Source organism: Mirounga leonina, unplaced genomic scaffold (genome assembly GCF_011800145.1).
Source record: "Mirounga leonina isolate KUSES-001 unplaced genomic scaffold, KU_Mleo_1.0 Mir_151, whole genome shotgun sequence".
In the NCBI taxonomy this organism is placed as follows: Eukaryota; Metazoa; Chordata; class Mammalia; order Carnivora; family Phocidae; genus Mirounga; species Mirounga leonina.
In genome coordinates, this window is record NW_023270377.1 from 79,544,924 (window position 1) to 79,563,929 (window position 19,006).

At 34.0% G+C, this 19,006-nt stretch overlaps 1 protein-coding gene across 2 annotated transcripts in view; it reads right to left on the bottom strand.

Moving 5' to 3' along the window:
• EPC2 (enhancer of polycomb homolog 2) overlaps positions 1-19,006 on the bottom strand; it is a 124,095-nt gene that overhangs the window by 11,303 nt on the left and 93,786 nt on the right. For both annotated transcript variants that reach the window (XM_035008074.1, XM_035008073.1), the window contains exons 5-10: positions 13,296-13,444; positions 12,163-12,295; positions 9,825-10,016; positions 6,300-6,389; positions 4,544-4,689; positions 4,089-4,432 (exon numbers count right to left, since the gene is read on the bottom strand). In XM_035008074.1, the coding sequence (XP_034863965.1) occupies positions 4,089-4,432; positions 4,544-4,689; positions 6,300-6,389; positions 9,825-10,016; positions 12,163-12,295; positions 13,296-13,444 (1,054 nt within the window). The remainder of the gene's footprint in view (positions 1-4,088; positions 4,433-4,543; positions 4,690-6,299; positions 6,390-9,824; positions 10,017-12,162; positions 12,296-13,295; positions 13,445-19,006) is intronic.

A 19,006-nucleotide genomic window follows, 5' to 3' on the forward strand; every position in this document is an offset into this window, starting at 1 on the left:
CTATTTCTCACACCTCTGGAAGCAACCCTAAGTCAAAAATGAATCCTTGTGAGTACCTTAGCCAGTTGTGAAAATGTAGTTTTACCTATTCAAAAATTTTCACACTTGCAAACATTTTATGGCAATTTAAGAAAGAATGGGAAAAGAAACTGAAAAAATTAAAAAATCAGGAATTTCTCTTGGAAAACTGTCCAAAATGCTGATGTTCTTACAAATTGGTAATGTTAAGATATTTGCAGCTAGTCAAAAAGGCTGCTGGTATCTATTCAATATATGAAGACAAATGAGGGGGAAAAAATGCTCATTGCAACCATGCATTAGTCAAAACCAAGGTTAAATGTAAATTAATCCAGCTCTTCAAGTCTGAACAAGCAAAGCTTCCTTCCTTCCTTCTTTTCTTCATATTAAAAGTAATCTCTACACCCAAGGTGGGGCTTGAACTCACAACCCTGAGATCAAGAGTCACATGCTCTACCAAACTGAGCCTGCCAGGTGCCCCAAGCAAAGCTACTTTTAGATGTGCAATACATTTTCTTAAGTTCTGGTTTTAAGAACAAGAGCTCAAAAGAATAAATAAATCTGCAGTTTCAAATGACTAAAAACTTTATCATCTAGTTATACAAAGAATGTAATCCTTGCCATGTGCTGTAAACTCCTTGAAAGGATTATTGTCTTGTAAAACTGCAACTCTTAAACACTTAACATAGTGCTCTGCATATAATACTTCCAAATAATTATGTGTGAAATTAGTTCTCCTTGGTTATTCACTTGCCACGTTCAGCACAATCTATCTTTCCTTTCTTTGCCCTGCTTCTATTCTTTGAGAAGACTATTCCAACTAAGAAAACAGATCTTACTTAATAGTTAATAAGACATGTGTCTTTGCTTTAAAATGAAGTCTTCAGTTTTAGTTCTTCTAATACCTAGCACATACATTTCAATTTGTTTTACGTCCTTTAAGTATGATATCAAAAGTAACAATTAGAATATATTTAGGACACAGGGATTATGACTTGAAAAATATTAACTAGGTTATTAACAACATAAAATTATTTGCCACTAGCCCTCAAGTTCGTGTTTTTAAGAACTAAAAAACTTGTGATATAAACATTAATGTCAAGTGTATCAGATTTATATTTCTGATTAAACCCTTTCTTTGTTCCGATTTCCCAGCTGTGAAACAGAAAATTCAGTACTTAATAATTTGTCTAGCTCAGTGATACACTCTGTAAGGTAAAAATATGGTCCTGTGTCAGTCTTGTTACTCTTAAAGACAAACACACTCTCATGACCAACTCCACAAAGAATAAGCAGGAGGCAACAGTACTAATAAAGGCATAAAGATTAAAAGAAATAAAACAGATGAGGGTTCAATTCTGTTATCTATGTCCATCAAACATAAAACTACCAACTTTCTAAAAACTCCTACCATCCTTCTCTTTAAGTTGATGAAGGAATTCCTATCAATATTTACTGAACTGTAATGGAATTCACTGAAATTATCTAACCAGAACTAAGAGGACTATGTAATGAATAGAACTGGTACAAATGGGTACTTAAAATTGTCACAGCTTTTCAACTGTTTACAAAAATGCTGTTAAAAGACTTGTTCCATTATACATTTATATACCTGTGCCTAGTATTTTGAAACAAAACAAATGTATTTAAAAAAACAAAAGAAAACCAAAAACCCTGTGGCCTCAATGATTAGAGGATCACAGCTGAGAAGGAAAATGTCAAACAAAACCCTTTACTCTAGCAACAGAATTAAATATATATTTGAAAATTTCTATTTAAAAATTGATTGTGGGACGCCTGGGTAACTCAGTCGATTAAGCACCTAGATGGCTCAGTCGCTTAAGTGACCTTCGACTCAGGTCATGATCCCAGGGTCCAGGGATTGAGCCCCACACATCAGGCTCCTTGCTCAGCGGGAAGCCTGCTTCTCCCTTTGCCTGTCGCTCCCCCTGCTTGTGCTGTCAAATAAGTAAATAAAATCTTTAAAAAAACAAAACAAAACACTGATTCTAATGTAGCTTAGTTGTTGCTTAAATCTTGAAATTTGTCAAAGAAAGAAGGAAATGGCACTATGTTGAGAATACTAAAAAATTGAGACAGGATATATTATACAGACCAAAAAGACTATTTTTTTTTTTATCTTAGGGGAAAGGTAAAAATTAAAAAACTTTACTGTCTATGACGTTAACATCACATATTTGTCACTTAAGTTACCTGAAAAGTGCCTGTGTGCCTAAGATACTTTAAATGCTTATTTTATGCTGATGTACTATGATAGTGTCATAAAATTCTAGAGCTAATTATTATAGAATTATATAAGTTATAGTAAGTTATATTCTGGATCAATACATCTAGAGTAATGATGACATAACAACATACACAACCTATGCATATTTTCTGGAAGAGTCAAGTCAAATCCTTTTGGAGTTTACTCGGAAGGTACAATAGAAAGCTGGCCATGTTCAAGCTGAGATGAAATGTAAAATCATTTTTTTGGTATGGTACACACTGTTAGAGAAGAAATTCAATCTACTATCAAATCTAATTATAAATGCCTACACGGAGATGTTTTTAAACTGCCCTTTTGGCAAAAATTATTTTGAGTAATTTTTGATACAGAAATTCCAATTCAGCTAAGTAATTTGAACACTGTCATGGGGTTGGCAGAAAAAAAAAATCTGACTTAATATTTGTCAACTTCCTACCTTGAGATTTCTGATAAGCTTGCCACCACAAATCATATTTGGTATTTATCTGTTTCAGCTTCAAAAGCTCATTAAATTTCACAGATTCATGAACTTTATATAATGGGATATCATTTTCCTTATCTAAGTTTGCTCAGGAGAAAATGAACCAACTAATCTGGAGGAACGACATGTCAACTTCTAATCATTCAAACAAATCCAATTTTCTACTATAATCTTTAAACAGATAAATGTCTAGGTCAAGTTTAAAAATAAGCAGTCCAGTAACAAAAAAAGACTGAACATGACTGAGACCAAATTTCAAACTAAAATGATTTGAAACCACTTTAAAGATGTTTAACATAATTTTGTATAGTAAAATGCACCATTCAGGACATAATTTAGAAATACTGACGTTTTCTAAAAGGAAGGATATCAACAGTGTAAGTCAAGTCATATCTAGTTTTGTCTCTGGATACCATGCACTGCTTGTATATATCATAAGGATATTAAAAATTATACCTACTTGTATACATGTGATAGAGAGAAGACTATCCGCAGAGGAAAACAAATCAAAATTAGATTTTAGATTGTCTAGATATTATACATTATTTACAATGTACATGTCATAAAAATATTACATTAATTTGGGCACCGTGTTTCTTAAAGTGAAAAATACTCTCCAATCTCAATCAGAGGTAAGCTACCAAACAAAATTACAACTATTCATGGGGAGCTTCTTAAAAAAGTCATTTTTCAGAAAGAAAGCGTTCAATGGTACTCTTGAAGAGCCAATGCCTACATCTGAGCAAAGCTAATATACAAAAAAGGGAAACTTTGTTTAAGAAGTGCACACTATGGCTATGAAGATCTGGTAGCAACTTATAACGACTTTGCCCATAGGGAACTCCCTATGCATTCTGCCTACACATTCACCATACCAGGCACACATATTCAAAATATAAGTCAGGTTTTAGAGGTATTAGGACATTGTTTAAAATGTGAACCACAATAATGGGGTTTAGGCTGGAAAAAAACTGTAGTAGGTTAAGGTAAAAAATTCCTTTCTTCACTGGGATTATGAAAATAAACTTCCAAGGGGCACCTGGGTGGCTCAGTTGGTTAAGCATCTGCCTTCGGCTCAGGTCATGATCCCAGGGTCCTGGTATCGAGCCCCACGTCTGGCTCCCTGCTCAGTGGGGACCCTGCTTCTCCCTCTCCCTCCCGCTCTGCCTACTTGTGCTCTGTCAAATAAATAAATAAAATCTTAAAAAAAAAAAAAAAAACTTCCAAATTTACCCTGAGCACTTAGCACTTATTTAGTGGATAATGAAAATTAAGGAGAAAAAAAGAGCATGATATACTTTTAACAAAGTGACAGCTTACCTGATATGCCATTCTTGCTGGTGTTCAATAAAGCTACAGATGCTGCAGAAACTCTTTTATTATTCACAGTCTGCCCTGATTTTCTTGAGGTACATTCTTCACTATCACTGTCCTGTAAATTTAGTAGCCTTGGCTGGAAACACTGTAGTCGACATGATCTGATATTGCTTAATATTTCAGAAAGGGACAGTCTATTTTCACAATGTTTACTGGAAGCATTGGTCCGAGTGAAATTAGAAGAAAAGTCTATAGTTTGGGAAGAGCTTGTAAAACCATTCAGCATTTCAGGGTCTATCTGTTTCAGGACTGGGTCATGTTCTGTGGATATTCGGTCCATTATAACCCTGAAAAAACAATATAAAACCAAGTATTATCTGGAGGAACTTAGTAACATTTTCTTTATATCGCCCCCTCTAGTTTATAAACAAAAATCCAGGCCAAAACAAATTGTTTACCTTCCACCTCTGCCAATTCGCCTCCTTGCAAATCCTATACATCTTCTTGGGACTGTAAGCGTTGTAAGGCAATGCCTGTATCTCAACTTATCCAAATCTGCCAATTCTGAATTTTCAAATGAGTGGTTAGCTTGGTCCAAACGAGGCTGCAAAGAAAGAAATAAAATGAAAAGTCATGGAGTAAATCTGAAATGAAGAGAAGTTACATCATGATAAAAATAAAGTACAGCATTAGCAGGGCAATTAAAATTTAGATATAAAACTGTAAAATTGGGTTTTAAATGACATTAACAAGATAAACTTTATAAAACTGAATCAAAAGTTCACTCACCAAAATAACTGAAATTGAATTTAATATTTTAGGGTATAATATATATTAGAAGAAATACATCTTTAAAGAAAAATATGGCTTTTAACATCTATGTAGAAAAGTAGAGATAGTAAAGTTAGTAATGCATAGGCTTCCTATTGATATAAACCAGAAGGAAAATTGTTTTTGAACCAAAAATTGTACTTTAAGCATGTATGTATGGGTCAGGCTGACACTTTTTTTTTTTTTAAAGATTTTATTTATTTATTTGACAGAGAGAGAGAGACACAGCAAGAGAGGGAACACAAACAGGGGGAGTGGGAGAGGGAGAAGCAGGCTTCCCGCGGAGCAGGGAGCCCGATGCGGGGCTCGATCCCAGGACGTGGAATCATGACCTGAGCCGAAGGCAGACGCTTAACGACTGAGCCACCCAGGCGCCCCAGGCTGACACTTCTTCATTTCTCTGGGCCTTAACATTTCTCTACCTTTTTATAATAATTTTCTCTTTTTCTCATTAGCGTAACTCGTAAATAAATAACTTTCTACCTCTTCTGTGCTAAACACACACACACAAACCCTGAAATGTTGGAAGTGTAGATATTTACCATAATGCAGCAAGACAAATGGTCTCTGCAAGTTATATCTGAAAGCTATCCTCACAACTCTATAGCTATACCTTATCTGAAACCTGAGCATTTGGGAGTGAGGGTCACTCCTGATATAATGCTGCACCAAAACTTGACTTAATAGCACAAAGCAATTTCTAAGTGTGTCAAAAAGTTTGAGTATTATTATTATATAACATATCGCCATGAAGAAAGTCTATGTTTGATCCTTCCTTGGTATGTATGCACAAGATGGACTTCCCTAAATTTTAATAAGCAGCAACAATCAAAATTTTTGGGCACCTGGGTGGCTCAGTTGGTTAAGCGGCTAACTCTTGATTTTGGCTCAGATCATGATCTCAGGGTCATGGGATTGAGGCCCTCGCCGGGCTCCGTGCTGAGTGGGGAGTCTGCTTCAGGATTCTCTCTTCCTCTGCCCCTCCCCCACTGCCCGTGCGTGCACACCCTCTCTCTCAAATAAATAAATAAATCTTTAAAAAAAAATTTTCAATTAGAGATTCTGGGCTTACCTAACTCTAGCAGTGACAGTAATTTTCATAACTGCTAAACGAGGCTACAGTTAAAGCCCAAAGTACAACTAAATTTCTAAAATTTAGAATTTTAAATTATCAATTTCCAAGTAAAGGATTCTGATATTTTTTAATAACCTCTGAAAGGACTCAGTACCTTTGAGCATCTTTTACTGGTGTGTGCATAGGTGATAGTAACTAAAAAATGCCAGTGGACTTCCCATTTTTAGATTAAGGCTAAGTTACCTTGACAAGAAATATCTATTAATTTCAGTTTACAAAAACACTACAAAAACCAAGTTCTTACTTACAGCATAATACTGGCATCCTGCTCGCCTCCTGAAAGCACAGGGACCATCAGGATCATTTTCTTCTTCAGGTTCTGATACTGGGGATGGTACCTAGAAAAAAAGAGGCACGAGACATTCCATTTAGGAGTTACCAAAAGCCAAGAGATCAATCTTTGTAATGGTCTAAAATCAGAATCTGATCACAAACAGTACATCACTCCTATATTCCATATAGTAGGCAGTAAATTCCCCTGAAGAGTTAAAGACTAGCACAGATTTTCTACAGTTAAACATGATTATTTGGGATGGATTAGTTCTTGCAGGAGAGTCAACAAGGTATTGTCTAATTGCTTCTGAACATGTAAGTACCTAAGAATTAGTAGAGTTTTTATATATCCCACTTATATTTTGTAAATAATGTATGTGGCCATAAACACTTTTATTTTGACAGTTATGCTTCATCTACAGATGTATTTTTATGCAGTAACTTTCTTTCTCTGTAATGAAGCCAAAAACTAGAAGTAAAAAAGGCATATGAAGAGTGCTCCCCCAAAAGTCATTATAGGTCACACATTTTTCTCAAAGGGAGTTCCTTATTTCCCTACGCATTTTTAAAAAATCACTTTTAAAAAAAAGTTTTTATTTAAATTCCAGTTAGTTAATATACAGTGTAGTATTAGTTTTAGGCACACAGTTTAATAAAATCACTTTTTAAACTTAGCAGATCAGAAGCAGAAAATTAGAAGAGGAAAGAAGACTTGCAGACTGGCTGCAGAGAGAAGTGATAAGCCCACAACCTGACAGCAAAAGAAAAAATAAAGACTTTCAAAAAGCTGTTATTACATAATTAAAAAGTATTCTACCTAGAACCATGTGATCTTAGATGAAACATCCCTATATAACGTGAGTGGACCCCTGGGGCAACACTGATCCATTAGAGCAAACTTTATAAATGTCATAAAAAATGGATTAAATGATATACAAATATACTCTGATACAGCAGAGAAATAATATGGTTTAGATAAATTTCTACCCATAATGGTTAAAATTAAAAAAAAAAAAGTTTTGGTACTTAAGTTTCAGTAGTCTCGTAATTTCACTTTGGAGTACATCTCTTTTTCTGACAACGCTGGCTCAACCATATTTACTTGCAAATTTTGAACCTCACAAATCCCTCTCTTCCTATTTTGAGAGGAAAAATGTGTTCTCCACATTATTTCCAAACTGTGGTAATTACCACTGAGCAGGGTCATCCAGGGGAGAAAGGCATTTGTTTGAGGTTCCAATATACCTCCACCAACCCTATGGGGGAGACATAGAAACAGTAAGCTGGGGCTGATTCTTCTTCTCAGGGAACCAAGCCCCAAACCTGAAATTTGAAAGGAAATCCCAAATGTGAATTTTATACTTTGGTTCCTTTGCAGATCATCTACCTCTTCTAAAATACACACAGGGAAGTGTTACAAAGTCTTAGAAATTCTTTGCATAAAGTATACCACCCCTCTGTCCTGACCACCATTCCCCAGGAGTGGATTCCAGGATTTAGTATGAGACATAGGAAGAGAGAGTTGATATTAGGAGAATCAGAAGCATGATCAAGAAAAGACAGGGTTTTTAATTCTGCTCTGCTGCAAATCAGTTGGGTAAGTCTGAAGTTAAAATGTTTGTTCTCTTAAGGGTCCCTATTCCTTCATTCCTTGTTTACTGGACAAAGAAGAAACATATTATTTTAATGATCTTTTCAGCAAGAAAGTCCTGATTTTGTAAGAGCTACCTCCTAAATAGCTGCCTCACTGAATGACGTCCAACTATATAGGTAAATACTTATTTTTTAGCAACAAGGGGATATCATTATAAAAATTAATGAGGGTTTTTAAAGACCTAGTAAAAGGACTCAGAGGAACCTAAAAGTTTCAAAATACAATTCGAAATTTTGAAATTTTCATGTGGGTTTATGGGCTGGGGACTATATGAATAAACACAAGAATTCAGAACAGAAACAAAGGTCCTTAATGCATGAGGAATGTATGATTAGCATGTGAGTGTGCCCTACCATTAAGGCGATGGACTGATTTCAGCAAGAAAGGAAAATTTCTACAGGTCATAATATCCCATGTGTCATTCTTAAAGGGCTGGGGGTGTAAAGCAAAACTTTGTAAGCTATTCTGAGTACTACCAACATAAGACTATTATTGATATATAATAAACCATGTCATATTCTTACTTAAAATTCTTTAATAATGTACCAGTATATATAATGTAGTAGAAGCCATTTGCCACCTGGTTACTACTCTAAGCATCATTCTGTTCAACCTCGCTTCCCCTTTGCATTTTATGTTCCAGCAATGCCAAACTGCTAGCAGTTCTCCCTCATATGCTGTTTCCTCTGCCTAGAGCCCCTCCCTACTCTTTATATAGGGAAAACTCCTATTTGTTAGGACATTATTTCCTCATTCCTTCAAAATGGCCATGTCCCATGGCTCTTCAAAGCACTGAGTCTAACTGGATAATCCTTTGACAAAAACGTAATGAATTATTTCATTAAGTGCTTTTCAAGAGTATATAAATTAAACATTTATTTGTGCATTTGTTACAACCCAGATAAATACTAAAATATTATCTATAAGTTAGTGATAGAAGAGTAAAAAAATAACAATCTAGTCAAAGGGGACACATTTTACGCTTTTATGTAAACTCTAGATTTTAAACAGTTACAACCATAAACTGTTTTATAGACAGTCTTGCTTCTAGACATATCTGTAATGTTGGTTTAAAAAAGTTTTTTTCTTTTAAAGCAATGAAGCAAAAATGTTACAATATAATAATACATATTTGTTATATAGCATTCTCTTTAGGTTGCCTATACCATATAGAAAGGAAAAAAAAAAGGGTATTGCTAGACGAGTTACTAAACTATAAATATAGCTTTTAAAATTGATCCTTTAATATACAAAGGTCTTATTTTAAAAATAGCACGTGTGAAAGTAAAATTAAGATTTTAAAATTGCAAACATTTTGCTATAACTGTTGCAATATAAACCAAAGAACCGTCTTCACAATTTACAACTTGAATCAGTTCTTCTAAATCTTTAAAATTAAATGGTTATCACCAAAGTAGCAAAATTTACATTAAAGTTATAAAATAAATGCTGGTAGAATATAGTAAAAAAAAAAAAAAAAAAAAAGGAATTATTATTGGGTGAATACTTACAATTATGTATTAACTATCTTAAAATATTGATAATCCATTTCTAATAGTCTACTTTAAATACAGAGGGGAAGAATAATAATGTTCATTTTTATAAAAGGGAAAACTGAAAACCACCTAAATGCTCCACAGAGAATAAATTCTACCCAACTGATAGAAAATAATGGAAAGTAAATACCATTTCAGTGGCTACATAAATAATGTGGAAAATGTATATATGCTATATAACATTAGGTGAAGAGAGTAAGAATCAAAACTAAGAGGTCAATTATGTTTTAAAATATAGCAATATAAAAGACTAAAAGGAAATGTCTTCAAAATAGTTTTAAAATAAGCACCTGTGGAAATTCATCTTCATCTGAGCTGTGAAAGTCATATTGCTTAATATCACTCTTATTGATCACAGGCAATGTCTCAGGAGTGGGTTGCTGAGATGTTATCAAAGCCTCTGCTTTAGGCTTCTTTGGGTACTTCTTCTTTTGACGAACCACATCAGAAGCCTCTTCTTTCAAAGACAAATGATGAGGGTGCTGTTTACATGACGATTTTTCCCCCAAAAGGAAGAAATGAAAATCATTTTAGAAATCATGAAAAACTATACTGCTCTTTGAAAAACATACATTTTTACCCAGGAGGTGATTTTATTTACTATTTTTCATATGCAAAAATTACGTGATCATAAATTGAAAGATGTTTCACTTTTTGTAAGTTATGATTAAAATCATAATGGTACTTAATTTGCTTTTTATATTGTTATTTATACTTTAAGATGTTAATGATTTTTAATAATTGCTCTATTATTATGCAATCCAGCATTTAGAAGACTTAAATTCAATTTTATTTAAATCCACTGTATTAATGATAACTTTATTTTTAAAATAACTTGAATTAGATTATAAATTCATTAGTGTTCCAATTTTTAAAAATTTCTACAGCTGGTAATTTTTTGAGAAAAATAAGTTTATTAACTAGAAAAAAACTTTTACTTTTTTAGGATGCATAATTACTGCCTCAACTGAACAATAATCAAACTGTTCTCAAGTACTCCAGAACTCTACGACAGCACTTGAGAGGCCACCTGGCAAGACTGACTGATGGGGTGGGTTTCCAGCCCCGCTTGCTCTCCACTCAGTTGAGAAGCTCTGTTTTAACATAACAGTATTCCTTTTAATAAGTAGGGATTTACTGCCTAAAAAGTTTGAAAATGATTGTTCTAAGCACCAAAGTACAAGCAATATGAAAGTGAAAATATATTTAGGAAGTTCTGTATTTTCCCATGTAGTCCACATTTTTGTTAAAACTACTGCAGTGTCAAAAATGGTACATACAATGAAAATGTTGCTTAAATGGCAAAGTATTTAGTCATATAGCTAGGTTTCATACAATGGATATAGCTATGACATCAAAAAGAAAACTCCTACCTCTTAGGAACTACCTATATTTTAAGGTGGGATGTGTGGCCAAGTAAATAAACTATGCATAATGGGGTAGAGCAACAATGGATGCAACCATATCTCTAAAACTAGTAAACAGGGTGAATGTTTATTCTTACAGATGATCAAAAATAAGAATATGTAACAAAAGCTGATTCTACCAGTAATTTCAGGTTGAGACTTCATATTCTATGCCTACCAATCATATACTTGAAAAAAGCACTGGTTTATATGAAATGGCTTTTAAAAAATAACTTAGAAAATTACATTTATTGCACTGGTAAATTTTTGGCTATAGAGGCAAGTGGGATTTAAAAAGAATCAGGTAGGTGGGCTAGATGCCTGTGATGAATAAGAAAGAACTTTGGTGTTTAAATTGACATCAGTTGAATAAAAGGAGGAGTCTTCCTGCTCCAAATTCTTCTTTGACCTTTAAGAGCAAACCCATGAAAGATAAGAATTGTGTACATTTTTAAAAGATGAATTTCCCACAAACACCCTATGTTGCTTTTTAAATCTTGCTACAGAGTAAAGCTCTACTATCTAAATACTCAGTCAATACCTATTTCTTATTTAAAACTAACCTCCTTAAAGTTTTATTAATTTTTATTTCTCAATTGAATAATTAATGTACCACATGAATACTGAATAAACACAATTCCTTTAAGTCTAAGAGACTAAAATAATCACGGAGTCTAGCTCTTTCTATTAGGAAGAAAATAGGATCTGGAACTTATAGGACTTCTTTAAATCACTCCAAGTAGAGAGTAGTTGATAAATGCTGGTTCTGGAAGTAATGATGAAAATAAGAATAACTTTCCATAGTCCCAATGAAGAAAGCTTTAATCTTAAGATTTTGATGCCTGCCACTAAAATACAGGATGTGCTAAGGCTAGTGATAACAAGTAAACTTTAATTTACCCATATTCTTTAGGGAAGCAGATGGCATAGTGAAAAGCACATGGTTTTTGGTTGTTAGACCTGGACCTAAACCTTGAATCAGCCCCTTATCAGCTATATGATCTAGAAGTCATACAGGGGTAAAATCTATGTCAAAGGGCTGCTGTAAGGATTAATGAGTTAATATGTATGTAAAAATTCCTACCAAGTGCTGGCTTGGCAAATAGTAAAAACAACACATTAATTACGTTTTTCCTTAACCAAACTATACTAAGATAACTGATGAAACTAGTAATTGTCTGATCAATATTACCATATGTGTTTCTCCCCAGAGGATATTCACCTTAGTTTTACATTCTTGGACTTTGTGATGATTTCCATTATGAAGAGTTGCTGGAGTGGCATATAACTCTTTGTCTGATCTACTGATTTTCACTTCATTAAGGATTTCACCACCATAGTCTCCCAAATGATATCTTGAAAAAGTAATAAAATATAAGAAAATGTTTTATAGTTTAAAAAATAAAAATGATATTGCAATGAACTGGAATAGAACTAATCAAACAGAATCAACAATTAATCAGATTATTCTTTAAAAATTTACAGGAATAAAGAAGTTCATATTTGGGATTTAGTAAAAACAAACCAACCAAAAAAAAAAAAACCCCAAAATCTCTAAGGGACACAGAAGACAAATTTCTCATATATTTAATATTTTCAAACACTGGGAAATGATGTTTAGAATGCTTACCTTAGGAATCACATAAAATTCTGTTAGGCTTAGTATAGTTTATTTAATTATACAGGAAAATGACTATTACATTAGAGAACACATTTTTAAAAAAATATTTATTTATCCATTCTAGAGACAGAGTGCATGCAGAAGGGGGTACACAGAGGGACAGGGAGAGAGAGAATCTCCAGCAGACTTCCCATTGAGCATGGAGTCCTCTGCTGAGGGGGGCTTGACCCCAGGACCCTGAGATTATGACCTGAGCTGAAATTAAGAGTTGGATGCTTAACTGCCTGAGCCACCCAGGTGCCCCATAGAGAACACATTGTTGAAATGCACTGAAACAAAAAAACGCTTTCTACCTAGTCAGAAAATAAAATCATTTAAATATTCATTTCCCTCAAATTTTAATGGAAACTTAAATAAAAAGAACAGTCAAAATGATCCCCAGGTTCTTTTCTAAATAAAATCCAATGATTCTGAAAAAAAAAAAAAAATTAAGTGTATTAGAGGATCTATACATATTACACACAAAAATATTCCCCAAATTTGCAATCCAAACTGATAATCTAATTTTTTTTAAAAAATAGTAACATAAGAATTCTTCAAAAAATGTAGATTTTGTTTGAGAATCTATTTCAGTTGTTTTAAAGCTAGGCAAAAAAACAAAACGTACCATTTGGTTATATTTTGCCCATCATTTGCCTAAAGCTGTGATTAGTACATAACAGTAGCAATGTTACCTTTTTTCCACAACTTCTAAGGTTAAGTGCAATAATTCTCGTTTTGTTTTCTCTCTTCTCTTAATCATTTCCAAAATTGTTATGGCTCTACTAAACTCTCGTCTCAATTTCAACATCTTTTCATAAGAGGCTTCATCATTCTTACGATTCTATTGAAAATAATTTTAGAATAAACAATTAATCTAATTATCCACATTTCCATTTTCATTCAACAAAATCTTTTGAGACCCAAGTATGTTCCATAAAAGCAAAATGTTAAAAATGTTAAATGTAGAAAATCACCTTAAACAGCAACTACATAAGAGAACCTATGTATTTAACTCTGAAAATAGAAGTGAAAGGAAATAGCTCTCAAATAAAAAAAAAAAAGTTGCCCATTACTGAAAAGATGGAATAACAGAAGGGATCATTCCAATGTAAACAAAATTTTGAAAGTCTGCCTGAAACAAAACCTAGTATACCAGAAAATGTAGTCCATTCAAATTGATGCAAGGTATTTTCCAGTGACAGAGAAAAACAGTTCTGTCAAATCAAGGTTACCTAAAAATAGCCAAAATGGGTCTCCATCCAACCATCCAGCTCTGTAATTGTGGGCTGGAAGGGTCAATACACCACAATGTAAACACATACAATGACAAGCAAAACTTCACTTCAGAAATTCAAGATGTAACACTGAAAGTGGGATATAAAGCATCTCAAGGAATGGAATTATTATGTTTCAAGGTAATTAGCACCTCATTGCAGGGTAGAAAACAAGTGAAAACTCTGAATTTCAGAGTATTGTTAAGAAGTTCCTACTTTGAAGCATAAGATTTAATTAGAACTCAGAGTGAAAGTCCTGCTTAGTAACTAGACAAGCTCAGTTGTAATTAGCAGCATCTATTTGCATATGAAAGTTACTGTTAATATATTTTGTTTAATCAAATAACCACAGAATATTTATATTAGGCATAGAACTATTTGTTTAAAAACAGACCATTACCACCTCTCATTCTATGTATCCAGACAGACTGCACTTAAGCAATCTTTGCATCCTTGAGTTAATAACGCAATATGACATTATGACCCAGCAATTACACTACTAGGGTATTTACCCAAAGGATACAAAAATAGTGATTTGAAGGGGCATATATACCTCAGTGTTTATAAGCAGCACTATCCACGATAGCCAAAATATGGAAAAAGCCCAAATGTCCATAGAAGGATGAATGGATAAAGAAGATGATGTGTGTGTGTGTGTACATATACTTTATAAAATGAAGTATTACTTGACCATAAAAAAGAATTAAATCTTGCCATTTGCAATGACATGGATGGAACTAGAGTGTATTATGCTAAGGGAAATAAGTCAGTGAGAGAAAGGCAAATACCCTATGGTTTCACTCATCTGTTGAAGAAACAAAACAGATGAACACAGGGGAAGGGAAGGGAAAATAAAATAATAACAGAGAGGGAGTCAAACCATAAGAGACTCTTAACTATACAGAACAAACTGAGGTTTGCTGGAGGGGAGGTGGGTGGGGGGATGAGGTAAATGGGTGATGGGCATTAAGGAGGATGCTTGTTGTGATGAGCACTGGGTGTTACATGTAAGTGATGAATCACTAAATTCTACTCCTGAAACTAGTAATACACTATATGTTAACTAACTAGAATTTAAATAAAACCTTAAAAGAAAAAAAAAAAACCAATATATTAAAGAGATAACTACTAAGGACACAAGCTCTGCAGGAATAAAAGCTGTTGTCACCTCATCAAGCAAGGATCACAAATACTTGGGTGTGTTTGCCGACAGCAAAACAGATATGGAATATACTCTGAAAGAAAGAATTTATAAATACCTGCTTTGACCATTTGAACAGTTTAAGAAATAAGGATTTATGAGCATATCCTAATTGATCTGATGTGAAAAATTACTTGTAACTATTAACCAAATCTTTTGTATCGTCCCTCTCTTTTATTGTCAAAATAAAGAATGCAATATCACATTAGAAGGAACCTGAAGCCAGGTTTCATACTGGAGGACTATAAAGGAGAAAATAAAACTTGAGAAAGATTCAAAGTTTTACTCTCTTTTATATGTAGTTTCTTGTATTTGAAAATCATCACCTATAAAACATAACCTAAACTAAGTCCTATTTTAAAATGCTATGTTAATAAGTCAGTCTTTTACCTTATCAAAAGGAAATTAATCTTCTCCCCCCTTCCAGTACTACGTGACAAAAGGCAAAATCTAAAGTATGGTTTTGAGCAAAAATTTTTGGCAAGCAGGCAGCAATAATACCTTCTAACTGAAAAAAAATTAACATTACCAAGAGCAAATATTAAAGTGTCCCCCTGTACAGAGTACTGCACAGGTCCCCTACCCTCAAAAGGCTTGAAGTCTAGTAAGAATGAGACACACAAAGATGAGTAATACTACAAGGCTACATGCCAGCTGAACAATATTTAAAAGTGCACCAGAACCTTTTAAGATTACCCCCCTCTTCACTAAGTGTTCCTTGTGGCCTGTATGCTTCTGCCCTGTCTTAACCAGTCGTTTCTTGCTCTCTTTAGGCCCAAATAAGTACCTTTTCTAACTTTTCCTTTCTCTAGTCCTGTCTTTTCTACTCTTTTTTTTACCTTTTATTTTGAAATAATTTCAGATTTACAGTTACAAAAACAGTATAAATTCGTATATATCTTCATCTAGATTGCCCAAATGTTATTTTACATTTATTTTATCTCTACGTATATATGTATATTATTTAATCTATACCACCATGGACTAAATGTTTGTGTCCCCTGAAAATTCATGTTGAAATTCCAAGCTTTCAATGTGATGTTATTTAGAGGAAGGGCCTTTGGGAGGTGATTAAGTCATGAGGGTGGAGTCCTCACAAATAGATTTGTACTCTTATGAAAGAGATCCCAGAGATCCCAGAGAGCTTTCTTGCCCCTTCCACCATATGAGGACACCGCAAGGTGACTTATGAACCAAGAAGTAAGCCCTCACCAGACACTGAATCTGCTGGTACCTGTATATCAGATCTCCTAGCCTCTAGACCTGTGACAAAGAAATGTTTGTTGTTTAAACCACTCAGTCTCTGGTATTTTTGTTACAATAGCCTAAACGGACTAAGACATAAACGTGAATGTATATAAAAACATACACAAATATGTAAAATTAGCAGTCGTATTTAAAAAAAAGATGAGACTAGTTGAATATATACTGCCCCTTCATCCCTAAGCACTTTAATACGGGCTTTCTAGAAACAGTGGTACTCTCATATAACCAGTACTAGTACGGAAATCAGGAAATTAACATTGACTTTATTCATATTTCACTAATTGTCCCACTAATGTCCTTTATGGCAACAAATATAATTGTTAAATATATTTTTATATATTTATGTAATCATTGCCATAAAGGACATTAGTGGGACAATTCTTATTATTAAATTCACTCAGCCGATTTTTTCCTGGTCTAGGATCTGATTCAGGATTACAACTGTTTTAGTTATCATGTCTCTTTATTTTCCTATGATTTGGAATAGTTCCTTTGTCTTTCTACAGTGATCATGATCCTGACATTTTTAAAAAAGATTATTTATATGAGGGGGAGGAGTCTTAAGCAGACTCCACACTGAGCGCGGAGCCTGACGCAGGACTCCATCCCACGACCCTGAGATCACGACCTGAGCTGAAACCAAGAATCAGCTGCTTAACTGACTGTGCTATCCAGGCACCCCCCCATGATCTTGACATTTTTAAAGAACAGAGGCCACTCATTTTTGTAGGATGTTCCTCAGTTTGGGTTTCTTTGATGTTTTTCCACAATTAAATTCAGGTTATATATTCTTAATAGGACTATCACAGAAATGATTTTGTTTCCCTCTCTTGTATCAGGAATTAAATGATACTACCTTGTTTCTCATCAAATTTCCTCCCAATAGTTTATTATTATTATTACTATCATGGTGATTTTCAAACTTCTTCATTCCAGTGACACTTGGAAGTTAAAATTCTACTGTAACAAAAAGTGTTCTCTTTTATCAATTAATCTACCAAGCATCCATTCATCCATCTATCCATCCATTCATTTATATTAGTATGGACTCATGGGTTACTTATATACTCTATGGGTTATTCATTACTCTATTTATTTTGACACTTCAAATTTTCCCACATCTGGTTAGTAGAGCCACCCTTCAAGCTGGCTCTTCAGGCCTTCTGACATGGGTCCAACATTCTTTAATCTTTATCAACAGTCTTACTTTCTGGCATAGCAGAATGTTCCAAGCTTATCTTTATACTTTCCTAGCCCTAGACCTGGAAACACCATTTTACTAAGAAGCCCTGGTTCCTTTTAATGGAAAATGGTATTTAAAAATCAGGATCTACATGCTAGGCATGCTCACTGCTACTGAGCATCATTGCTTCTAGACCCTCTCAGCAAACAGAAGAAATACACCTGTAATATACGTATATACATATACATGCATAGATCTATATCTATTTCTGACTCTCTCTCTATAAAAACAGTGAGTTCATACTGAAACTTTTTCCATGCTTTTAAGATGGCCCTATCCCTGTTTTCAAATCCACTCACTTCCTTCCTCACAACGGTCTCTGCTCTGGACCAACTCTTTTCTTATTCCCAGTTACATATTATAGTTCTGACCTACTGCCAAATCTCTAGGAAGTGGTTCTCAAACTGCTGCACTTTATTTTTTTTTTATTTTTTACTTTTTCAAATTGCTGCACTTTAGAATTAACTATAGATTTTTTTTTAACGAAGGATAATTCACAGGAGATTGTTTTCTGGAGCCAGACTGAGAACAACTACTCTCAGTTTCCTCTCCTGTCTGTCTTGTTTATTCTGGGCCACACAGAGGGAGGAGAGAAAGCACAGATGTCAACAATTGTATCTATGGGGTTAAACATATTAAACACACATGCTGATTCAAGACTTCCCAATCACTGCTTTCAGACATGCTGGTGCCTTAAGATGGTCTCATTTAAGAACGTCCTTAAGTACTTAACGACTTGCAAATTAAATATTAGTGAATTAAAATTAAATTCTAGACTGCCAAGCAAATATTTCAGAAGTCCTTTATTTTAGCACCTTTGTATCTAGCTATACACGTGTTTTCAATTTTGTGGAAACAGAAAAGGAAGTAGAGAACCTTTGTTAGCTGTATTCATTTTTGTATATCCCAATGCTTGCCCACCTCTGGAATACCTAGGGGTATTTACTGTTGACTGCTTTCCCAACTTTCTCATTTTGAAACAAACATTTCTAAGCAGTATTAGTGTGCATGAAGGGATCTTTGGTCCCACAACTGAAAACAGAGAGGAATAAAAGACTACTAGAAAAGAAAATGTACCACTCTGCAGAGGAAGGTGAAAGTAACAGGTAAGAGAAAGGGTAGAAATCGGTGTGTCGGGAAAAAGTGGTACTAGTTATTGCACAACGGTGAAGCACGGAAACATAGGAATCCATTCTAGCAATTCTCAATATACAATTGGGTAGAAAACAGTGATTTAACCTATTTAAGGATTAAACCAATTTAAATATTTAGACTATTCTTTTACATGTCAATAAATACTGCTAATTTTAAGTACTTCTTACCCTCTCACTAAAAGAAGTCCAATGGTATTCTTCCTTCAAAAGACATTGCTAAAAGTCTATGTTTTGCAATATATCTGAATCAATAGCCTATATTTAT